Raw genomic sequence first — 26,154 nt, 5'->3', positions numbered from 1 at the left:
TGGTCATCTGACTGAATGTAACAATTTATTTATCTTTATTTATGTGTAAAAGTTCTGTACTCTCTATCTGTAAATGATTACAGCATATTTCAGTGTTTACTTTATCATACACAAGCCCATGATGACACTGATGACATCCGCTTTAATGTAGGTGGCATTGCAGTTGTCATGCTTGCCTGTACTGTGACTCGTAATCTGAATGTACTGTACCATAAGCCCTGGGTGTCCCCCTAGTGGAGGGGTGGGGGGAGGTGGGAATGAGCGGGTGGGTGGAAGCATGGCAAATGCACACTGTATGTGTGGTGGTCGCTTGTGGATTCATCTGTGTGTGTAACTGTGTGTGTGTGTGTGTGTGTGTGTGTGTGTGTGTGTGTGTGTGTGTGTGTGTGAGAGAGAGAGAGAGAGAGATAGAGAGAGAGACAGGAAGAGGGAGACCAAGAGAGAGACCGTGGGAAAAACTAGGGAGCAGAGAGCTGGCAGTTTAATTAGCAGCAAATGACTTTAATCTGATAACTGTGATTCCAGTGGGCGAAAAAAATAAAATAATAATTGGTTGCTGACAGCTGCAAGAGGCCGCAGCATGACCAAGCACGGACCATATAGTCGAGACAGTACTGTGGAAATGGAATAGGGGAAGTAAACTCTTTGGTGTGAATAGGTAATGGGAGGGATAAAAAGAGGGGCGATGTGTGAGGAGTTGGAGTTGGGGGAGTCGAGGGATGCAGGGCTGAGAGGGGTTGAGGAGGGCAAAGGGCGGAGCATCACTGTCAGGACAAGATGAGCGGTGAGAGGAGAGGGGTCGCTGAGAGCTGGTAAAGGGGATTGGAGGGTAGAGAATAAGGGAAGAAGAGGATTATGGGAGCAGGGCTATAGGGTTCAGATGAGGTAAAAGGGTAAGTTGGTTTGAGGCAAGGGAGAAAAAGTGGTGAGAGGTCAGAGTGCTCGCTCCATCAGTTTGCCAGCTTGCAGATAAAAATTTTAGTCATCTTCCCATGAGTCAGTAAAAATGAAATCTGGGTGGGTAAGGTTTGAGTTTATAAAAGCTGAGAATCCAGCACCCATACCAACTTTCACATTCAACTCACAATGAAAGAGCATTTTCAGAGCCTTGTGTGTCCTTTAAGCTGATTGTTGGGATTGGAGGGGTTGAGGTCAACATGGAGAGGCATCTTTCAAAGGTTTTAAATTAATGATATATAGGAACTGTTACCTGTTACTGGCTGCGTGTTAGCATCACTTCTTATTCCCTGAGAGAAGATTTCCTGTGATTCCCAGAGAAAATGTGAGAGACATGAGAGATGGTGGGATGGTGACAAGAAAGAAAGAGATAAGATGTGTTTACCAAAGGAGAGGAAGAAGAAGAAGTGTGTAGCGTTGACGTGGATGAGCCGGGACAGTGCTGTCTGACACACAGCGCTATAACTGCTTTTGCCCTTTTCCTTTTCCTCTGCTGTCTCCGCCAGGCCCTCGAGGCCCCTCTGCTTTGTCTGAGCTGTCTGACCAGATGCCTGCTGTTATTTAACAGCCCGACTGGCTGCGTGATCAGAGGTAGGACACAGGGAGGGGAAACAAAATGAGCAAGAAACGGAGCAGAAGACAGAGTGTATGTGAGGGCGAGAGAGTGTTTCCCTCCCTGTCGCCTGCTTCAGTGGAAGGTAAGCAGTGCTGGGATGTCATCTCGGTTGGGGACGGTCCCACGACACCAGCCGACCAACTGTGACACTCCAGGGCGATATTTTCCTCCTACAGACCTGACTAATTCCATTCCTGCCTTGCTCTATTTGCTTTGTCCCTTTCTACTCATCTTTTTTTGTCTTTCTCCCTCTCCCTGTCGCTTTCTGTCTTTCTGTATTTGTGTGTGTGTGTGTGTGTGTGTTTGTGTGTGTAGACTGTCTGATCATCTTGGAGAGGCATAGGATTCTGACATTGGCACACAATCATATCTGCACACATACATATGCATGAAAACACACACGAACATACACATGCACAAACATACACACAGCTCACCCCTGTGTGTGCATGCATCCAGACAAATGCTTTCTTGCATATTGCCCATTCAATAGGCTGTGCCAAAAAATTCACGAGACATTCAACAGTAACTGACACACAATACTCTTCCTAGGAGTGAAAGCGACTTGATGGACATCCGGCTCTTCAGACGCCGCATCATACGCAGCACGCTTCTCTTCAGCACCCAAAGCTGGATCATAACACAGCATTAATCCTCCATGGACTGTTATAAAGGTGCTGGTGGTTGACTGGACTGAGATAAGCCTTTGTTCTGTTTTCATGTTTGCATTTTCATCGAATAGTTGCGTTATGTGTTCCCGTCTCGTGCAGTGACACAGGCTGTTTTCTAAATCTGGGTCTACTGATTTAAAATACAATGCTGCACTAAAAAAAAAAAAAAAAAAAAAAAAAAAAAAGGATGAGAAATCTGTTTTTCTCACTGTGCACAAAATATCAGGAAGGCTTACTCTTTGCATGAAGAGCACTGCTAAAGCTTTTCCAGATGAAAGACATTATCCTGTGTTGATTTCCATTATTAAATCTATACCAACCACAAAGGAGGGGATATAGGTAAAAAGAGGCAGGTGAGTTGGAGAGTGAGGAGCTTTGAGGCAATTTACATGTGGTTTGTGCAAAAAAGAGCTGCAGCTCAGCGTTAGCAAGATGATGCCTCTCATATTTTGTATGTTCAGTGTATACTTAAGAAACTATGAATTAAAAAAGTAAACATATACCCCTAGCCATGACCCAGATGAGTCATACGTTTGCTGTTCATCTTGCATCTTTTCCACGTCAATTCTCTGTCTGATTACATGACAGTTACTCATATATATATATATATATATATATATATATATATATATATATATATATATATATATCATATTTCACAGAAGCCGACTGAAACTATTATGAGAATACAGATGATTGATACTAAACCGCTGCTGTCAATCCAACTTAGATGTTAGTTGTCTTGTTTAAAAACATACTTTAACTGTAGGGCAATACAGTCACAGGCAAAAATCATGCAATAAAGTATTAAATTGGTAACAAATTGCAAGAGAGATCACAGTCTGATCTTTTGATGTTAAAGCTTGCTCTTATGGGAAAAATACTTCCATATTTTCAAAGTTAGTTTTGATTAATAAATTAATTTATTATTTGTTTGGAACTAGGAAAATTGTGGCAAAAAGGGACAGGAAGAAAGGGGAGAGAGGAGGAGAAGAAGAGAGAGAAAGAGAGGACATTACAATAGCAAGCAAAAAAGCAAGAGGAAAATGGAGAGAGAGAAAGAGAGAGAGCGAAAACTCCCAGTGTTTCTCTCCAGAGTGGGCCGGTGGGTGGAGACTCTTCCTCAGCTTTTCTCTGCATCTTGCTGAATCAAAAAGGAAATTTCCGGAAATAGACGGCTGCTGGCTCTGTCACACTGAAGCACATCATGCAAGAAAAATTGCCTTCCTGCTTCTCTTCTCTTCTCTTCTCTTCTCTTCTCTTCTCTTCTCTTCTCTTCTCTTCTCTTCTCTTCCCTTCCCTTACTATATCTCATCTATTCTGGAGGCTTTTAACATTTCATGCTGCACTTATGTCAGTTAATCTCTCCCTCTATTACGTCTCTACATCTCATTTATTTCAGCCACTGTTCCCTCCCTATGTCTCTTAAACCTCTTTTTACTCCGCTTCTCACCTTCACACTCTCTTTTCTTCCTCTTTAACTGTACCCTGCTGCCTCATGTGATGCACTTAATCCCCTCAGTCCCTCCTCCAGGTCTCCATGATGACAGTGACTAACGTCACATCTTGATGATAAAACTAACTGAGCTTAAAACTGCTCCTGACCAAACTCCAGCTGGTAACACCCAGTAAGGCACTTTGCTTTGTGCTTTGAACAAGTGCAGCATCAGTGCTGCATCACGCGTTGCATCAGAGCAACTGGTCCCACTTTTGCATTGCAACTGTTGTGAGACCAGTTTTTGTTTGATGTGGAGTATGTGATGTGCAGTATGCAAGCATGCCCACAATGTACAGTAAACGCACAAGCGCTACTTCAAACATAATGAAGGTTATCTAATCTTCATGAGAAGCATAAATAAAAAGAAATGGCAGGGCAGATGGTATCCTGTGAGTTGCTTCTTATGAAGAGAAAGCAAAAATGTCAAATCTATCTCTTCCTCTCTCTCTCTTCCCTGGTGTGTATGTGGGTGAGTGTGAGTCCACACATGGGTGTGTGTGTGTGCAAACTCCTGGTAAGAAGCATATATATATATATATATATATATATATATGTATATAGTCTGTGCCAGGTAAGCGGATTAAGACGACAGAATGCATGGCAGACGAGATACAAACACATCTAATGCTGCTGAATACTCAGATGTGCAGTGTGCAAACACACACTCACACACACACTCACACACACACACACACACACAGAGAGAGAGAGAGAGAGAGAGAGAACACACAGAACACACAAACATAAGGATATACAAGCATGCATATACACACACTGTCTTCAAGAAATATTAAGGGACAAATCAATCAAAACTGAAAGCTATTTCTGTTTGTTTGAGTTAGAGAATGTCACATTGAGCTGCTTCCTACAGATGAAGGATTTTAGGTAGGCTATTTAGAAAATAAGAACAAATAGAAGGCAGTTTGCATTTTGACTACTTTGCTGCAAATATAACGAGCTCCATGTTGTTTTCAGTAGGTGGGTGGCTGTGGGGAAAAAATCCTGAGAGCTGATGGCTTTGAATGTGATTCCACCTGATTTAAACACAACAAGATACATGACAAATTCCTGTCAGACTTTCCACTTAATCATGTTAAATAAATTGTAAAACATTTAAAATGTAGCTCTACTACGTTTTTTTTTTTTTTTTTTTTTTTTTAGTGATGTGATAGCCTGAAGCTGGGCAAAGCATGCCGTGGAATCATTTTAAGTGCAGTTTCATGTAGTGCTACTGTGCATTAATAGCTTCCCATTATTTGAAGTGGGTTGACTCTGCTGCCTTCAAGACTCTATTATAGAGCGGCTAATGCTTTAAGCTGCCTGATCATTGTTATGCATACAAAATCAATTAAGTACCTAAATAGGTCATTTTCAGCTCAGCGGTACAAATATGTCCTCGCATTGTATGTATGTGTGTGGATGTATGTAGGTGTGTAAATGTCGGTAAGTGTGTCAGCCTTTAACTTTCGTGTATTTGAGGAGAAATGAGGAAAAGTTTGGCTTAGACATATTTTGTTACAGTTTCTGTGCTAGTTCTCCTTAGTTTCTGTAGTGAAATGCAGAATCCACGTCACCATTATGCAAACAGTACTCACTGATTCAAGGGCAGATAGATAGATAGATAGATAGATAGATAGATATAGGAAGATATTTGTTGATTTAATATTATTTTAGTCATTCTTATAGATTTGTTGTATCATTTCTAATTTTAGACTGAAATTAAAGTGTTAGTCATGCTGCACTGCAAAAATAACCACGCTAACAAATCATTTTATCTAGCATTCAGTGAATTTAACTAGTTTCACTTTTTATTGAAATACGTATTTTTATATTAATGGGATGACCTTATTCAGTAGGGCAGATATTGGATATTGACAACTGGCAGATGACGCCGGTGAAAACGCAGTGACAAAATAGGCTTTTTTTATATTTGCTAAAAAAAAAAGTTTTCAGTACTGACTATGACAGTAAATGATTTGTTTTTAGTATGTGGAGCGCTTAACTCTCCTAAAGCGGAGGCATTGACGTTCAGTTAGTGCTTTATTAAAAACTGAACAACTTTGTGTCCAAACAGGGATTGGGTCGGGGAGTTTTCGCCTGTGGGTGGGTGAGTGTGGCCTGTGTAGGAGGGATGGAGAGGAGGGACAGGAGGGAGAGGAGGGGAGGCGCAGGGCGGGACGTGCTGAAGTTGTCCATGTCGAGAGAGCGCACGGCGACTCCAACCTCTCCATGCACGGGCGCGCAAGGGGAAAATGTCGCTCTAATCCTCGGCATCTACAGACTTTGCACCGAACCAACTGAAGGTCACCCACCGCCACAGCATCATCTTTTTCCTGCAAAGAGCGTCCTCCCAGCGCCGATGTATCGATGAATTTCCCCGGGAAACTAACAAACGTCCTCGTGCTGGTGCTCCTCGCAGCGCAAGGTAAGCCGCGGTGCGCCTCGAACCGTGCGTGCTGGAAAAAGCAGTGTATTACTCACTGCTCGTTCCTTAAGACGAATGCTGTCACTTTCTGGGAGTTTCTGGGAGCGGTAATTCGTTACAAGCCGTTACACCACTTTCCGTTACCCTCAGCCACCCCCACCTCCCCCACATTACCGATTTTCTGTGAATGAGTCCCATTAATAGAATCAAACGCCACATAAAATCACACAGCTGGCAATGTTTCCAGCTTTACTGGAATTTTTCATCTATGATGGTAGAGTGGAACATATGGCTGTGCATTTCATATTGAAGAGCCTTAAAATAACCTAAATGCTGATATATTTTTTTATTGGTAACTTTATTATTATTACAGTGGGTGTCACCATTTCTTAAAATAAAACTTGTTTACCCGTCAGCATATGTCTAGGTGCGCACAACCCAGAGTCACACAAATGAAAGCAGTTCGGACAGACTCGAGACGCATGTTGTGCTGTTTTAAAATTTAATCATGTGCTCTCAGCCTCTCTGTGCGCCCTCCTGTTCGAAAACTTCTGCCTTTAACGGACGGAATACTTCGCCTCTATTGCCCTTTCTTCGCTGCCTACTTGTATTCATGTGTTTTGACAACAAAGAGCAACATATCACAGAAATATTCTGTTCCGTTTGCTTTCAAAAGTTGTATAAGTCAACGTTGCTGCCGGTATAGACAGCCTAATGTGACCTGGTTTCACTGAATTATTTAAATGACATTTTCACGTGCATATTGGAGGTCGGTTTTCCCCAGAGATGATCAGTGATTATGACATGTCCTATTATTAATACCAGATACGATCAGCCCTGCAGCTACCGGGAAGAAGCCATCCATGCACAATGATCCAACGCATGGATGGCATACGTTTCCCCAGCCTCTCGTTGACTGTCAATGCCGATTTCATCCTTGGCAAATTCCCCCAGATGTTCTGCTATAGGCCTAATTGAGCTGAGTTAAACGGGACCCCGAAGTGGTTCTCAGTCCTTACAATATTAATGTGACAATACTTATTTAATCCCCCAAGGGCAATTTTTTCTTGCTCTCTCCACAAGGAGGTCAGAGGTCAGGGGCACCTATAGAACAGGGTCTGATGCTGGTGTCTTGCTCAAGGACACTTCAGTGGGGTGGATGCAGGGTGGATGCCTGCCGCTACAAAAAATCTTGCTATTAATCATTTCGTCTCATATTGGTGTTCAAAGTGAAAAATTGGCCAGTGGGATGGGATAATCCCAAAGTACAAATATGTAGAAACAAGGCAGAATAAGGCAGATCAGCCTTTTAGTATCAAGAAAATGACACCTGATTCATGCACTGGGATCCAAGTGTGTCAATCCATCGGCAGATTTTTCTTGTTTTAAGAAACAAAAGATTGAATATGAGACTAAAAGACTAATTGCAGCTTGGCTCTTCTAGTTGAAGGATAGGTTCTTGAGTACCAAGGCCAACTTGAAAACCATAAGTAACACAGTGCAATCTTCCCTACGGTGTGATTTAATTGTACAAGTGAGGTAACTGCTTTTACATTTTGTTTCGCTCTCTTTGCATGCTTTCTGTGTTTGTTTCCTCTTGTGTCCAAATTCACCTGTATACTAAAGCCTCCAGTCTCTGTCTAGTCTCCTGCGTAGTCCAAGATAGAGGTTTTTGAAGTGGAGTCCTTGAGTGGTTCCCAGGAGATCAAAAGCAAAATGTAGTGCTGCGTTCACATGCAAATGAATGGTTATTTTAATCCTAAACTTAAATCTAATTTTGTGTTTCCCGACCAAATGGTTTCTTGGGATGTTATCCTCACTGATGGGGATAATGTGTCTCTTTGAAGGATACAAAATAACTGGCTTTTAAAGTGGTAATCTGTGAGATCTTTTACTTTGTATATGTGTTTTTATTAAATTTAATTTTGAATCAGTGATATCTTTGATGCTAAGCACTGACTGCTGCAAGATAATGATTCAATCAAAAGGTGTGTGTCCTTTTCCTTGGATTTTTGGTTGATGAAGTTTGAGTTGCTGTAGGTGCCGCTCTTTTCTTTGTCTGTTCAGTCATGGTGGATGTCATTGCTCATGCTAACTACCCAGTTCTTCCTCTGTTTATTCTAAATAAAGCACTATCACTGCTACTGGATGTAGCAGGCATCGCTGCTAAGTGTTTGGAACAACAAAAACCTTTCTTGAACTAGCTGTAAGTTATTTAACTAATTTGTTATACTGATTGGCAATAGAAAGCCAAATGGACATTTAGTTGTATGAAAACATCAGATTATTACTTGCAGGTGTGAGTTTGTCCCAGGACAGGCTGCACAGCACCCACGCTGAGTGACAGCACTAAGTGCCTTCAAATTGTCACAGTCCAGTTGCCACATTAGAGACAGAGACTTCACACATCCTTTATCTTACCACAGACGCAGAATCAAAGGCAAGTACGTTCAAATGACCCCAGGGATGGACTCTCTTTCTCTCTTCTCTCCCTGCCTCTCTCCACTCTTGTCCTCTTTTGTGAAAGAGATTTGCCACAGTCGACTGTTTTGTCCTTGAACTGAGGTGAACTTTTAAAAGGAAGGCAAGAAAATGGGCTTGACAGTGCCGGCGCTGGTACAGTTGAACCAGATGTTGGCTCTAAAGGCAAAAAATTTTACTCAGATCTGTCGCTATGCAGAAAAATAATTAGACATTAAAGGACTCTTCTGTCACCTGCCTCCTCTATACCCAGTTCTGTCCACACCTCCACCTCTCTTTTCTTCTCTCTTCTATCCCCCAATCCCTTAGTGACTGTGTGGGCTTTTGTATGATGCCGAACAGGGCTGTGCATGCTGATAAGTGCTTGGAAAAATATACAAACACAAACACACTCCCAGCGGAGTCTGATTAGTGGGCTACATAAGGTATTGTCTCCTGCCATCGAGGACTGGGTGATTTGTCTCTATAAAAGAGGAACTGCTGATCCCGCAGTCCATGGGATTGGGGTATTTTTAGTCAAAAAGGGAGGATCTGCATGGAGGAGTTTTGAGGTTGCAATGTGCCTAAATTAAGGAATCATTACAGCATAAGTCTGGTAGTTGCAGTTATTCAAAATGTTCAAGGTGCAGCTTAAAAATTGAAGCAGCAGCCTGGTGGGGCAGTTCATGGAACAGATCTGCATATTGCAACACTGGACAGACTAGATTCTGTGCTGCTGCTTGAGACATCTGTGAGAATGACATGCATTAATACGCAAAATACCTTGAGCGATTAAAATGACTGTTACTGCATCATGCTTTTCCCCACAACATCCTGTCTGCATCACCCCCAACTCTTTAAGTAGAGGCAAATGGAACCGATGTGCATCCACTTCTGCAATGTGCTGAATGCTTGGCCCGTTACTTAACTTTGCTGCACATTTAAACAGGCTGCAGCTGCATGTTGACATTATAAAGATCTTTTTTTTTTTTTTTTTTTTAAAGTAAGATTTGGCAGGCAAAGCAGCTTAACCAACACAGGTTGGACACTTCATTAAAAAAATATAGCCTACATAACTACAAATTTAGAGCAAAATGCCCCAATAACTAAATGACTCAAATGAGACAGAGTTCCACGTAGGGCCACCCAAAGGCAGCTGTCTCTCTTTCAGTAGCATTTGAAATGGATTAAATGAAGCCCCCATAGCCTTCATAGTCTACTTACAGTGGTATAAATTTGTCTGCCTGCATCATCCAGCGTTGTCAAGCATATTTGCTCCTCTGCTGGACCTAAATGCTCTTTCCAAGCTGGGAACCACTGGTTTCCCTCCTGGTAGCAATATAGCTGCGTTAAAGTTTGACGGCCCCTGCGTGTGTGTGTGTGTGTGTGTGTGCGCACGCATGTGTGGGGCTTAAGGACTGTATGGCTTAAGGATGCTCTTAACACGATTGTCATATGATTATTGCAACCAAGCTTTGCCTGTCCACACACACTCACACTCACACACACACACACACACACACACACACATAAACACAAAACCACTGCAGGCTGAAGCCTTATTTCACCCCCTATGGATTGGCTTACACACCCACCTCCCTTCAAACCCACACGCACTTTCTCTCTCTCTTTCTCTTTCTCTCTCTCTCTCTCTCCCACACACACACACACAGTCACACACACACACACAAACAGGTCTGTTTCCCTGGGACATCCCAGAGTCTTCAGCACTGGGACAGGCTGAGTCGTGCTTATTGATGGAGGGAAAGAGACAGAGAGAGATGATGGAGGGAGATAGTGCACACCTCATAGATGGAATTGATGTTCAAGTGGACAGGCCTCTGTTTTGTCCGGTGCCAGAGAATACACATTGCTGCGGTTTATTTTGTATTTAGTGTTTGTCCATTGCCCTAAGTGCTTCAGCCCTGCCAAGCGGAAAACACACACAGCATGGGCACTGATGGCTATTACCCTTTGTACTTAGAGCATACCATGGCATTAGAGTCATTACCTCTCCTCTGTTTTACCCAAGGCTTTTATCACTTAAAGCCAAGGTGATAAATCATGCTTAATGTACCTCTGTCATATTTATGAACAGATTTCAGGCTCTTGCAACACATAGGCAGTTTATGTAGAAGTCCCTCCACATGCCTCCATCCATCCTTCCATCCATCCATCCATCCATCCATTTTTGTATCTGGATCAGGGTTGTGTTGGAAAGACATAGTTTTCACGAGCAACATCCTCCAGCTCTGACTGGAGGGTTCCCAACAGCTCCTCAACCAGCTGAGTAGACACTCCCCAAACATCAGCTGTGCATTAATACCCTGTCCTGGGTTACACAAACAGGAGACACTTTTGTTGGGCTTGGAACAAGTTTAACAAGCTTGATTTGATGTGCAGAATGTGAACATTGTACAGGGACTGAATGGCTCACAACAGTGACCTTGACGTCCCACACTCCCTCAGCACCTCCCACAGAATACCTTGTAGGCCTTTTCCAAAACACAAGTACATAGCACTGATAAATAAAATAAACCCATGATCCCTTGAGGTTCTGGACAGGGTGAAAAACTGGCCTCCATTTTGTAGCCAGGACAGAATCAGCATTGTTGCGCCTGGTAAATAAGCGTAAGTAAGTAGATATGCATGCCTATTCCTGTGTCTCTCATGTATTCAGTTGCCAGGCTACTCTTGGTGCCTTTACATGGCTGCAAGAAGGGCAAAATTTAAGTTTTCCAAATATTTTGGGGGTGTTGCAGGAGTATACTGTTGCATGTAAAACATGTAATGAAAGACTCCTGCAAATGAAACATCTATAGCTACTTCTAAACCTAAATATATTCTATCCTAACCATAAAGGATCTATCTGTCACATGAAAACATGAGGTGTAATTGTCATTCAGAGCATTCCTGTCTTTGAGAAACATTCAACTCGGAGGAGTCTAATATCTCTTTTCCCACCCTCCTACCTTTTTGTTTGGCTGGTAGGTTATCTGTGCTGCATCCGTCACTCTGTACATCTTAGCACCGTTTACTGAATGAGTTCATAAGCAGCAGTTCTCTACTACAACTGCACACTAGGCTGTGCTTTGAAGTGTGTGTTTTCTCTCCGTCTATCTCTTTCTCCATACCATGATATGACCATCTGAGATTTGGGACATTGAGACTGTGACAAAATTAATGACTGCTTTCGGCAAAGTCACTGTTGCAACATCTATCAACATTGCAAAGACCCAAAATACCAATGGTTTGAGCTGGAGCAGGAAGGTGGTGACAGTCTCTGGAGTGATACTTGTCACTTTTCCAGCTGTGCTGCAAGGAAAAAACTGTGCAGGAGGAAACTTCAGCACATTTCCAAGGACATGTTGACAATAACTATTGCCAGGGCCATAAAGTTCTTAGAAAAATTTGTCTTTAAGACAAAGTACTGCCATTGCAAAGAGCTGGCATTGTGAAAAGCTGGCATAATGCAGAACTGACATCATGCACCAGTGTTGTGGGGAGTGACTTGGGGAAACAGTGACTTGAAACGACTATACAGCCAGCTTAAGTGGAAGATCTTTGTGGGTCTAAGGGAATAATTTGGCTGCTTGCAGTCTTCAGAATAGGCCACACCTAGAAACCTGAAAATGTGATGACCCCTGTACATGCAGGACAGTACAGGACAAATATGAAGTTTGTAAGTACAGTAGAAAGAGTACACTTATATACTTAAAATGTCTGAAATATCCAAAATCTTCCCCAAAAATAATATAAATATAATAAAATAAAAATAAAGTTTTTATGGGTAATTTGAATTGAAATCTCCATGTCTTGTCAAAAAACGGCTACTGCTTCTACTGCTAACCACCTCATTCTGTTTGTCAAATTATAAAGGTATTTGTTGGGAATGTATCTGTACTGTTCGTTGTGATTCTAATGGGAGAGCCGAGTCCATGAACACATACATAAGCACAAAGGAACATATGCATACACACAAGCACACACACACATTCACATGTATGGACACAGGCAAGACTCCATGCACATGAGGACACATACAGGCTAAAACATGCAGGCACACAGGCACCCAGAAGCACACATGCAGCACATGAAGGCCATATGCTTAATTGGATGGTCACACCACATACAGTAATCACTCCAGATCCTCTTGTGAATCATGCAGCATGTCAGAGTCAGGCTATCAAAAACCCTGGAGAGCAAAGACACGCTATCTAGCTTTTCTCTGCTGTCTCTCGCTGTCACTCTTTGTCCTGCTATCTCTGCCCTCCCCATTTCCTCACTCTCTGCCTATCTCTGTGTCACACACTCACAGTGTTTCAGCAGTGTATTATTGGAGGGTAATTAGTTCCTTCAGAGTGTCTAACATGTGCTCGTAGGCCCATCACATCAAGCACATGCCTGATCAAAGGGCCTCCCCATCGGCCGCAGGGCTCTTTGGAGCTTTAGGCCCCTGTAGCCGCAAGAGACAGAGATAGATGCAGTCCTTGGCTCACTAATTCTAAATCAATGTCACTATTTAAGGGAGTAATGCATGACTGCTTGACTTGGCTTTCTCTGCGTCAGCTGTCTAGAATAAAGGCTTGTCACTTTGTCAGCACATCAAGGAAGCAAAGAGTGCATGTTCAGTAAAGCAAAGTCTGACTCTAAGACTGAATTCATGCGTGATTCTCATGATGTGGGAGAGTTCGGTCTACATATGTGAATACATTTCTTCTAAAGGTCAAAACAATGCAGCTGATAGACTTGTTAAGGAACATGTTGTGGTTGGAAATGCATTTGAGAGCAGCCGTTGAGAGTCCAACATTTTCTGATTCCAACTTACAGTATCTCTGTTATTCAGTAAACCACATTTGACTATAAAAGCTCAGTGCAGTTGCATTAATTTGCAGTTGGCACTTTCACTTTAACCAAGACTCTTAGAGGTTGGATTGCTTTAAAGAGCACTAATTTATTCTTCATAAAACTAAATTACATATGTTTTATCACTCGCTTTGGCCTACTCTTATACTTGTACACTGTTGAACTGTTTTGGTGCACAAATTAAATCCTCACAACTAAGATCCCGGGGTTAAGAGCCCAGGCGCACAGTGAATTGTAACAGTAACTCATAACTGAAAGGTCAAAGGTTATAATTAACTTTCTTTAGATTAAGAATCTGTCGCAGAAAGAAGAAAGGGAGTTAAGGGAGTGACGGTACCAGCACAGAAAAATGCTTTGCCTTCAGTTTTTCACAATGAACAAAAGGTCCAATTAATTGACTGATTATAATTGCCCTCATTTCCCCTCACCCAATTAGAGGCTTAAACGAGGTTGTGGGAGTGAGGCGAATCAGGGAGCTGCAGACAGTTTTTTAAGGCAGGTACCAAGAGCTGAAATTACAGAGGGGGTCTCAGGAGAGGAGCCTTTTCATTAAGCTTGAAGACTCTAACTTGCCTCCGTCAGTGACCTCGGGAAACTTCTTGAAAGTTTTGAAGTCACTAAATACTGTAATACTATATTAAGTCTTGTTTCCTTTTCGACTTGTCAGAGTGCTTTGGTTACAAAGCCATTTGGTGAGCAGTTAGTACTTTGCCATTGGTGATTAAAAAAAAAAAAAAGAAAGCAATGTGTGACTAAATGAACAGTTGCTTGTGTCTCAGAGTCAGTAGTTCTCCCATCTGCTGCCCTCTGCTTTTAGTTTGGAGTTTTGTGTCAGACTAATGTGGACAGCAATTCTAGTGCTGTCTGTAAGTTCGTATAAGTGTGTGTTTGGTTACTGTTTTCTTTGCACCAGATTTTGTGTTTATGTAACTGGCATTAATGTGTTCTTGATTGGATTTTTACCTCTGTAACCCTGACGCTATCCCTGAGCTTTGTCTGGCCTTTGCAATGTGAAAATAGGCTACGGAATTTTTTGAGTTTCTGAATTATCATTTTTATACTCACACACATTGACACTCTTCAAGCCTTTTCTGTTTCAGGCTGATCTTAGCTTCCTCAGTGGAACCAATGGTGGAACCTGTGGAATGTTCATATACTAGGGATCCCAGTTTTTCATGATCGACAAATCAGTGGGCAGTATGAATTAATAATCAATTATTGGTTTGTGCTGGCATTCACAAAGGCTTTAATATGATTGTGGGCAAAACATCAAGTACACTCTTGAGGGCAGTACAAAAAAGCAATATTATGAAATAATATACTCGCCCAAGCATTTGTCCTCATCAGTTACTTACTGCTAATAGGCAACTTTAATAACAAATCCAGTGTAATAAAGGGAAAAAAGAGTACATTGTATCATTTGGCAAAATTGGAAACAACAAGCAAAAGAAAGAGCTGAAACATATTCAAGTTCAAGTCCACATTTATTTCCCAAATATTCAGATATATATACTACAAAAAAACAGAATGATGTAAATGGAATGATGCAGAATCACCACAAATCAACACAAATTAACAGTCTTGTTTGGCCATCTTGAACAAATATTCAAATCATTTATGAATCATGCGCATGCCTATCATATACAGCCATTTAAACAAACTAAAACTAAGGAATACAGCGTAATTAATACATTTGACTGGTCTCAGAAAGTTTGAATTTGTTCACAAGAGCAAGTAAGCAAGTCTTAGTGGTATAATAATATTACAGAAAGCTCATCCTGGTTTGCTCCCATTGAAAAGTAAATGGAATAATGATGTTATGACTTTATGTACATTTTAAATGTTTGAGCATAGCCTCCCAAAAAGTAGTGAACATTATTGATACAAACAGACAATTGCCACAGGGTTGACTTATTACCCCTACACTCTAGGCGTATTCCACTTCAACCAATTAACCCCTTAAATACTGATTTTCTCTGAAATTTCCCCTTAGGTAACTTTAGTCAGAAAATATCACAATATTACAATATCTAAATTCCCATACGATATCTACCCTCAAATCATGAAATTGATGTAATATTGATATATTGCCCAGGCCTACTTGCTACTAATCTATAAGTTAGTTAGATGGCTTTTCAAGTTCATACTACTAGCTTATGGCCATATGTTTGTAAGATAGTAACTGGCATTTATATTTCATATTTAGGTTTGTGGTTTCATCAGAGTTTCTCTTGCCACTCCACTTCTTTGCCCCTATGTATTGAAATCTAAGCCCACCAATGAGATTATTTAAACCTGAAGAGCAGCCTTGTCTTCTAGAAAGTCTTGCATAGCAAAATTTCCTATGTAATTGAGGTAGTATTTCAGATGTTCCTTCTTTTACCTGTAGATGTAGCTGTAACAGTTTCAGTAATGATATAAAACATACAAATTAGTGAGAGCTGATGATGATGCGTTCATGCACAGTAACAGTATGTCAGTATCTGGTTGGCAGGCGATAAATATTGCTGGTTACAAGAGGGTTAACTGAGTCACAGTGGGTGAAAGTGTCCCATTAAAAGGCCATGTTTTATTTATTTGTTGCCAAAGAAACAAACCTTAGAGTGTTTGCGTGTGTGCCTATTTGGGGTGTATGTCGGTATTAGTTACCCTGTTTGCCCTCTCATAGAAGTGCATTCTTCCTACAAATAGCTCTCTCAGTTCGGTAAGAGCAAGTTTGATGGTTTAGGAACATGTTTAATGATGTGTGCCCCCCTTCTTGACTCGGGAGGTATGATGGGAGTGGTTGCTCTCAAAATAAAAGTTTTGTGTGCCCAGAAAAGGTGCTGGTATTTTAACTGGATGACTGGTATCATGCAGTTAATGGAGGACAGAGCCAGACGTGGCCTAAACACTGTAAACACTGAATGACATGTTGTATCTTTATTGTTAAAGAACAATACTCTTTGGTGTACCCGGGGCTTGTTTGTCAGGTACATCTGCTATATTTGCCAGCTGTTTTGTGTTGAGCGTATAAGATGATCAAATCATTTTTAAGAGAAGGTACAAAAGTCACAAGCAGACACGATGAGACGCTGGTGGCTCCTCTACATTGTAGATGAATTTAACATTAAAACATAACTAGGAAATCAGGTGGCTTTTTAGTTGAGCTGTGTTGAAACAATAACGACAAAACAAAAAACACCTTGGTTCTGTGTCTCAGCAGTTACATTATTCTATTAAATGGAAATTAAAGACTAAACTTTAAAAATGTGTTTCAGTGTTTGATCTGCAATGATGATATATAGGAGATTTGGTGTCTAGCATCTCCTGAAGCCGCTGGGAGAGCGTTTTTGAAGTCGTGATGGTGGTGGGTGTGTGTGTGCGTGTGAGCATGTGAGTGTGTGCTGTCCCAAGTGAAGCAACATTTTCTGCTTGGATGGGCGTGGATCTATGTGCCATTCCAGGCACCAGAGTTACTAGTGGCAGTTTTCCACAATATGACCTTCAGCCCATCCTTGAAAGTATACTCAGCATTTAACAGTGAGAACACACACAAGTACACACACACACACTCACACACACACAGTCCAGAGATACACACCAACCAAGGGCAGAACATTCCTTTTTGCTGAAAGCATCTTGTGCTTGGAGATTTGCTAAAAGCTTTATGCTTTTACTTGACTTTCTCACGTAAACACAGCTGAAACACACAATACCTTTAGCACTCTTCGATCTCTCACAGCTAACCCTCTCCATCCAAAGCTGAGAGATACTGATTTAAATGGTAGTTGCAGTGAAAACAGTATGTTGTTTTTATTATATTTTGTGTAAAATTGAACAATTTCTTACTCAAAACTGCCACATATCGTTTGAGGCTTAACTTTGAAGTGGATGCCAGTTGTCATTTCCTTACTTTTGCAATATTACTACCACTGTCACTCAACACAATATATGCTAAAGGCTTTGCATGGATCACTCAGATGAATAATCTATTCCAGAAACGTGGATCTTTTCGTGTCTATGTTGTCATCATTTAAGGGACATGTTGACCAACGAGACACTTTTTCCAAAACATGGTGACTTCCCAACTGTTGATTAATTTCTCTAATATTACAGTCTGTCCTACAATAATTCCTCCCTTTCTTCTCCTTCTTCTTCTTTCTCACTAGGCTGTTACTCTTCCAAAGGAGAGGACAGATTATTCCGGAGATTATTCCGGAGGTACAACCAGTTCATCCGACCAGTGGAGAATGTATCTGATCCAGTCACAGTGGAGTTTGAGGTCTCCATTTCCCAACTGGTCAAAGTGGTAAGCCACTCTGACGACAGCAGTTACGTCATCACACATCCATCCATCCTTTCAAGGTGCTCGCGTCTTGCTGTCTAATTTATCCTCTCTTTGTGCTCTTAGGATGAGGTGAATCAGATCATGGAAACCAATCTATGGCTGAGACATGTGAGTGAACATCACTGTCCATCCTTAATCTGTGCTCTTTAATGACACCATATGCTTTGTGCACAGTGAGTTACAATGCCAGTTTGTCTGTGTTTCAGGTCTGGAATGACTACAAACTGAGATGGATCCCTGTTGAGTATGATGGCATTGAGTTCATACGAGTTCCCTCCAACAAGATTTGGAGACCTGACATTGTTTTGTACAACAAGTAAGAGTTTCGTTATACTAAGTGAAGATTTTCAGTTTGCACAGTATTGCTGTCCTGAAACACTTATTTTCCAGCATCTTGAGTGTTTCCTTTATTGTGGTTTAGAGTGACCTCACACAGCAAGACAGCTGAGTAACTATTTGCCTGAAGTCCATTTTCTATGACCTAAGACAAGTCAGAGGATGTTGTCACTCTTTCTTTCCTCTTTGTTGGACAGCAGAGGTTGGCCGCAGCCGAACTTTGGGTAGACATCACCCATCAGAAGGCAGCCACATTAGTGATTTTTAGAGATCCAGTATCGCATTTCCAGTATATTGCTGCGACATCATGGCGCTATGGTTAGCCATAGGTTAGCTCAAACTGGTCACTGGGCCGTGGCATGAGTTCCCCTCTAACCTTTTTTAATTCATGAGTTTGCCTTCTTTCCATTTGCTCATGTTGCATCATTTATTTATGCCCACCCTGTTCTGACCTTTGCAGTTAAAGGGGATAATGGCCTTTGAATGCAATGACATAATATCTCCTTAAAAATGACCTTTTCTCAGTGCTGTAGGTGATTTCCTGGTTGAAGACAAGACTAAGGCTCTGTTGAAGTTTGATGGCACCATCACCTGGGTTCCTCCAGCCATTTTCAAGTCCTCCTGCCCCATGGACATCACCTACTTCCCCTTTGACTACCAGAACTGCTCCATGAAATTTGGATCTTGGACCTACGACAAAGCCAAGATTGACCTGGTGCTCATCGGCTCAAAGGTCAGTGGGATACTCAAGATAACAGCCAAGGACCTTGACTCATAGTACACTGAACTGCAAAAGGCATGTGGACAACACACTACTACACCAGAGACACTTTAAAACAGGAAGAGATGAATTGAAATGCCCCTGTATAGAAGGATCACAACCAACAAGATCAGACCCTATCTTTGAATTCGGAGCATTTTTTATTCACAGTTATATTCTAAAAAATGTACTGTCATTTACTTTTCATATTTAGGGACAGTCTCAATTTGTATACAACATGAAGTGCCAAAAGTTCCAATTTGCAAAACTTATCAGTGACGAAAAAACTATATTTTTCCACTCACTGAGGCGTGTGTGTAAATGCTCTCCACAGCCCCCAATAACACCAAGGTTAGTCCAGAACATTCTGTTTCCCAGCAACCCTTGCAACAGCCATGAAAACTGTTAAAGATGAATGAATTCGATTTTTACTTGTACTAATTCCTATAATGGTAAACAAATTGTCAAGTAGGTGAGCTGGAAATTTCCATTGTAAATTGATGTTTTTAAAGTGCAAATGCAAAACTGCAGCGGGTCAGCAAAGGACTGTTTAGACTCAGCTGACATATACAGTGGCATGATACAGTGAGACAGTGGCAGAAAATAGTTCTGCCATTTTGAAAGCCAGGGGTCTGGAAAGGTGTGTTGTGCATCCTAAAAAAACAAATTTTCAGCTTTGTGTCGCTGCTCAGAACCATTTAGTTTTCCAGTATCTACTTCATTCATTGTGGAGGATTACACTCTCAGAGAAGGTCTTGTTCTTGTAACACAGAGGGAGACCAGCCTTGGTGGATGTATTTCACTTGCATGGCACAACAAATACCACTGTATGGGTATAAAAAGAAACAATAACTTCAGGGATGCAATTAACACCCTCAACTCAGCAAAGAGTTTTGTGCACGGGTGCAAAAACACTTAATCTGTCGGTGAAAATCTGCACATCATGTCTCGTATTCAGATCATATTTATATATGCATGGACATTGTAGGCAGAGCCCTTCCTCAGACACATGCACACACACACACACACACACACACACACAGTGGCTGTAATTATAGTCCATGATGGCACTGAGATTATACACCAGCAGGCAACAGGCAACGAGTAAAAAACAAATGTACATATTTAACAAATGCACAATAACACAACACCCATGTTAAAAAAAAAAAAAAAGTTCAGTGTTTACTATTTTTCCACACACTGACCTATTGGTAACAATAACACTGTGTCTATGTTGACTGTTTTTGTTTTTTACAGTTGTGCTGTTATGCAATTGTTCATTCTGTACATTGTGTACATTTGTTCTTGCTCATTGTTTAGACAGTTTCACTCATTGCCTATTGCCCGCTGGTGTATAATCTGAGCACCATCATGGGCTATAATTTCAGCCACCTGTGTCTGTGGGTTTTTTTTTTTTTTTTTTTTTTTTTTTTTTTTGTGCTGGCTGTCTTGTAGCACGCTGAGGAAGGGTTCTGCCTGAAATGTCCGTGCACATATAAATAAAACACTGTGCAGACTTTTACTGACAGTCTACATGATTCTCATCCTCACCGATAAATTACCTGCTTGTTCAGTCGACACACTTCTCACTTACAATAAATCAACCCTTGCATAGTGCAACTTTAGCACAGTCTATGATTGTACTGCACTGTACTATACTCATTTACACTATAGTATACTGTACTGTGCTATATTATACTATACTATACTATACAATATGATACTGAAATAAACTATGCTGTATTATACTGTATTACACTGTCATACTATACTATACAATGCTACATTATACTGTAGCAATGTATACTATACTATGCTGTACTATGCTTTGCTTTGCTTTGCTAGTACACTATACTATACTATACCAAGCATGGCATGAACAAATGAAAATAAAACAGGAGAGTCTTTGCACCCAAATACTGGGTGACAGGTGCATAGGAGAAAACATTAGGTAGACCAGTAGAGAAAGACAAGTCCTGCACAATTTGCTAACTCTGATAAAAGCCAAAGTATTCTTTTTTGATATAGTGAATAATGGATGTGTTTCACCCTACCATGTCATGAAAATGTCCACTGATGTTCATTAGTCATTGCTGGTGTGACTGCACCCTCAAAAGTGTTACTATTGTGTTAGAAAGACATTTAGATGAAAAGGGAGTAACTTCAATAAAATTCCTTTCTGGAAATTTTACTTTTGTGCCAGCAATCATTTAGTGAAGTGGTTTACACGTCCGATTTTGATCATTTTGAACTAACAGCGTCTTTTATCTTTTAAATCTATACTTGATTTTAATTTTCACAGAGGGAGATCATAGATAACAAAATACTATGACTAAAAATAGCTTGCCAGCTGACTTTTAGTTCACCTTCATGTTCATTAACCCTGTCACCAGGTAAACCTAAAAGATTTCTGGGAGAGTGGAGAGTGGGAGATCATTGACGCACCGGGTTACAAGCACGACATCAAGTACAACTGCTGCGAGGAGATCTACCCTGACATCACCTACTCCTTCTACATCCGCCGCCTGCCCCTTTTCTACACCATCAACCTCATTATTCCCTGCCTCCTCATCTCGTTCCTCACAGTGCTGGTCTTCTACCTCCCGTCCGACTGCGGCGAGAAGGTCACCCTCTGTATCTCCGTCCTGCTCTCCCTCACCGTGTTCCTGCTCGTCATCACAGAGACCATCCCCTCCACGTCGCTTGTCATCCCTCTGATCGGCGAGTACCTCCTCTTCACCATGATCTTCGTCACGCTCAGCATCGTCATCACCGTCTTCGTGCTGAACGTCCACTACCGCACGCCCATGACCCACACCATGCCAGAGTGGGTGAGGTCCGTGTTCCTGGGAGTGCTGCCCAGGGTGATGCTGATGAGGCGACCCATCGACCAGGGCTGCTCCTCCTCTGGGAGTATTGGCGGAGGGACCGGAGGAGGAGGAGGGAGCAGTGGAGGGAGCAAGAAGAGAAAGAATAGCCTGGGTGGTGGAGGGGGAGGAGGGGTCGGTGTTGGGGGAATCACTGGGGGTGTACCATGTCCGCCGCTGGATGGTGGAGCTGGGGGAGGAGGCGCCACCTCAGCTGGGGGCTCCATGAACTGTGTAGAATATGGGGAGATGAACCGTGACATGAACCGGGATGCAAACAGGAGGTGTCCCTACAGGGGGAAGGAGGTGCCAACCCCAGTCCCTCCTCCGATGGTGCCGCCTCCTCCCCAGGCCCCCCAGACCCAGGGGCCTCAGGAGTCAGAGCTGCCCAAGCTGCCGAGGGCCCTGAACGCCCCGCCTCCAGTCAACGCTGTGGTCGCCTTCTCTGTGGTGTCGCCAGAGATCAAGCAGGCCATCGAGAGCGTCAAGTACATCGCCGAGAACATGAGGACTCGCAACAAAGCCAAAGAGGTACATTAGCAAGTATTAACTCTGTGCACAGTCCAATTATTAGGGGTATATTTAGCATTTGATTGGAAATATCTTTCTCAGCTGTAGGACAAATTTACACAATGATCCACACTGCAAAAAATATCCTACTTTTCAAGTAATTTAGTCACATGTACAAACTTGTTTTTCTCAGAATAAGTGAAAAAATCAATTAATTCCACTTGTTAATGCCAAATAATTCCACTTGTTTCCAATGCAGTTTCAGTTGTTTCAGGAATGTCTTTGAGATTAAGTATAGTTATGTTGAAAGAAGTTAGAATAAGGCAGTTCAGCCCACTAATATCAAGAAAATGACACTTGCTGGAAACAAGTGAGATTATTCACTCTCAGATCAGTTTTTTTCCACTTTTTTTTTTTCAAGAAAAAACGGTTTAGTATTATATCACCAAACACTGGACAAAACAGAGATCTTCTACACTGGGCTCCTGTGGTGTTTGACACCACATAGGAGCTATAACTGTATTTTAGAGTAATAATAATACCCAGTGTTTTTTTTTGTTTGTTTTTTTTTTTTGTCTTCCCTGAAAGCAAGTGAAAAAAGCCAGTGGGGTAAAAACTTCATTTTTTTCAGTGCCAGTCAAGTTCAAATTGTTCTTGTATGTTTTTTGTTGTTGTTGTTTTTCATTTTCAATAATCTCACCCCTTTAGCAGTGTTTTTGACTAAGAAAATAAATGTGCAACACTGAAGAGGAGACTTTTAGCATGAAAGATGGCCATTTTTTGCAGTTGAAGCAGCCCTTGCATACAGAAATCTAATATATGAACATACACAGCATGCCGCTATACCAAAGAGATGTTGTCATAGTTGTTGCAAATAGTGACATATGAACTGACCATATGTACCCATGAATGTGATATATGTGTCATTTATATATTTGCATATATAAGAACAACATGTTATTGTTATGTGGTCATATATGTGCACCCTGTTTCACATACTGCCATATAAGGAAGTGGTGGCATGGTTTTACAATGTACTGTATGTTAGATGTCTATGACCATATATAAAAAGGCGCCAAATGCAAATACATTTCATATAGGGATATTTAATATGGCCATAAATGCCAAATATGCTCTAAATTGACATTCATGGCACTACATGTTCCGGACTACAAAGACATACAGAACATATTACAGCCTAGTAGCACACACAAAACCCATGATGACCTACTCACCACACACACACACACACACACACACACACACACACACACACACACACACACAGAGTAGATCTATATTCTGTGTGTTAAATCTGCATGGGATGTGCATTTCTACCTGGCTTGGCTCTAACAGGCGTTAAAGCCATTTGCATGGGGCTATAATGGGAGTGTAAAGCTGCTTGTTTGTGAGAGACAGGGCGCTTCGCGGACGCATCCCTCGCACTCTGGATGCTCCTGATACGTTTGTTGCTGCTGCTCCATCTTTTCTTAGCAAAGCCTGGAAGTTTCTTTCGTGCATATAGAATGCTCCCTCCCGTGAGTGCACAATGGCTTTATGGTTACTTGAGCCGTGATCCAGTTGGCCACAGCTGACTGCTGTAGGGATATATTTACATTTCATACACAGTCACAAACAAACAAACATACATGCAACACTAACACAGCAACAAGATACATGGCAGTGGGAACTGATGGGCCCAGATCAGAAGTAATGAGAGAGAGAGAGAGAGAGAGAGAGAGAGAGAATATCCAGTGTTTCATGAAAAGAGAAGAGGGCATTACTTGATCTCTTAGCTCAAACACCCACCCACCCACACACACACACACACACACACACACACACACACACACACGCCTCTTTATTTTCCCACAGCCACGCAGCTCAACTGTGGACACAGTGATTGGAGTGACTGTGACGGTAAGTATCATTCCTAGAAATTGCACTTTTTTTCTGTTACTTTTTTCCCAAGATGCCATTAAGCAAAGGTCCATGTGTTTACACCATGACTCTTTTAGAGGGAGTGAGAAAAGGAGAGCAGGATGGAAGGTGGGAGAGAGGGTGTTTTTTTTCTCACTTCAGTTGTGCCCTAAATGGTTCTTCTCTTCTCTTCTCTTCTCTTCTCTTCTCTTCTCTTCTCTTCTCTTCTCTTCTCTTCTCTTCTCTTCTCTTCTCTTCTCTTCTCTTCTTAGGTGGAGGATGACTGGAAGTATGTCGCCATGGTGATCGACAGGATCTTCCTGTGGGTTTTTGTGACAGTGTGTGTGCTGGGAACTCTGGGACTTTTTCTTCAGCCACTCATCAGCTTCCTCAAATGAGACTTTTCCCTGGAAGCTGTTGGATCCGCCTTTCTGTCTGTCTGACTTTCTTTGTCTCCCTTTTTGTCTTTTTCTCTTTCTCTGTCTTCCCTGCTTTAGTTTCTATGGGAATTCCCTCTATCAGTTTTTTCATATGAATCATTGGACTCTTTTTTCCTCTCCGTTCTGCGTGCTATCCTCCCCCCTCCTTCTCCTCCTCTACTAATAATCATTGCCCTTCACTTATAACCCTCATCTGTCAGTTTCCTTACATGAAATGCAAAATTTTTCCCTGTTCACTCATTTTATAATATGCTGTTATCTTCCTCTCTGGTACCGTTTCAGCCATGGTTATCATACCTCCAGCTCTTTACCTCTCGCTCCCTTTGACTCTCTCTCTCTCTTTCTTCTCCTCTGTGCTGTGCTCTGACTCGCCACCACCTCTGTGTGACCAATTAGCTTCACGCTCTTCTTCTGATTTTCCTTTTTGTGTGCATTCCTTTTTCATGTGTTTTCTGCAGTATTATTGCCATTGTACAGTTCCATGTGATGTCCAACAGTATCCAGTGAAATAAATAAATAAACAAACAAAGGTTCTGCCATAAGTTAGTATAGAACCTGTAAGAAACAAAATCACTGAGTGAGGAGAACCCGAATACCTTAGTAGATTTAAAGAAGCACTTTGTCAATGTAAAGGAGCAGCAGTCAATATTTCTGTGGTTTCCAGTTAAAGAAAATGACTGCTGATCACACTGTATGCATCTGTGGTTGTAATGTAACATACAGTATTAGATAATTTTGTAGCTGCCACCCGTGTCCATCATCTGCATTTGTTCACAGACTCTGTCCCAGACCTGCTCTCACCTCTGTGTTACCGTGTACATAGCTGTGTAAAATATGAGCAAGTTATGCATGACTTCTGAGGGCACTGGCTATGATCTGTTGTACAGACATGTTGTCTATTCATGGAAATAACATAAAAAACAATATGCATCTCACATGAATTCACAACTTCAGTGTGAACATAAAGTATATACAAACACTCTGAAATTGCACAATGTAGATTAAACTTGTAAAGAGACTTGAAGAAACCAAACTCTGTTTAGTTCTTTTTTTTAAAGTTGAAGCAGCCCAGTTGCCAGGAAAAAAAATGTTGGCATTTTACATTTCTGCAAACCAAGGGTAAATTGAAATGTCATGTTTTCAAGTTTCATGATGTCGTATAAAGCAAGCCCTGCGTTAACTAGCTAATTTTGCTGGATAATATTAGGAAGTGTTAGCTAACATTTTGTAACCTTAACCATGACCTTTTTCTAACCTTAAGCAGCCTGCACAGACATTACCAGTCACATGGCCGCGCAGGCTCCACAAAGACTAAATGGTGATATTCAACATATTTTTGTTGCAGAAACATAAAATGGGAACATTTTAGTCTGGGGACTGGGTTTGTTGAAGCTTATGAAATCTGCAGTAAATATGGGGGACAGTGGTCACTGTCAAAAAACATGTTTTATATTCTTGTCAGCTATGTATCACAGCTGATGGCTCATCTAATTAATGC

General features: G+C 41.5%; 1 protein-coding gene across 2 annotated transcripts; it reads left to right on the top strand.

Moving 5' to 3' along the window:
- Positions 1-1,584: 1,584 nt before the first annotated feature.
- LOC115366843 (neuronal acetylcholine receptor subunit alpha-3-like) lies at positions 1,585-25,685 on the top strand. 2 transcript variants are annotated; one of them, XM_030062493.1, is made up of 7 exons: positions 1,585-1,655; positions 17,645-17,784; positions 17,887-17,931; positions 18,030-18,139; positions 18,685-18,892; positions 21,313-22,317; positions 24,489-25,685. In XM_030062493.1, exons 3-7 carry the CDS (start codon positions 17,905-17,907, stop codon positions 24,612-24,614), a joined length of 1,476 nt encoding a protein of 491 aa, XP_029918353.1. In that variant the 5' UTR covers positions 1,585-1,655; positions 17,645-17,784; positions 17,887-17,904; the 3' UTR covers positions 24,615-25,685. The 2 variants fall into 2 exon arrangements, with proteins under 2 accessions (XP_029918353.1, XP_029918352.1); XM_030062492.1 differs by lacking the exon at positions 1,585-1,655 and adding an exon at positions 5,977-6,167.
- Positions 25,686-26,154: the final 469 nt, after the last annotated feature.

The sequence above is a fragment of the Myripristis murdjan genome, chromosome 10, assembly GCF_902150065.1.
Source record: "Myripristis murdjan chromosome 10, fMyrMur1.1, whole genome shotgun sequence".
In the NCBI taxonomy this organism is placed as follows: Eukaryota; Metazoa; Chordata; class Actinopteri; order Holocentriformes; family Holocentridae; genus Myripristis; species Myripristis murdjan.
The sequence above is the reverse complement of the archived record's forward strand: the minus strand, read 5'-3'. Positions and strand labels throughout refer to the sequence as shown.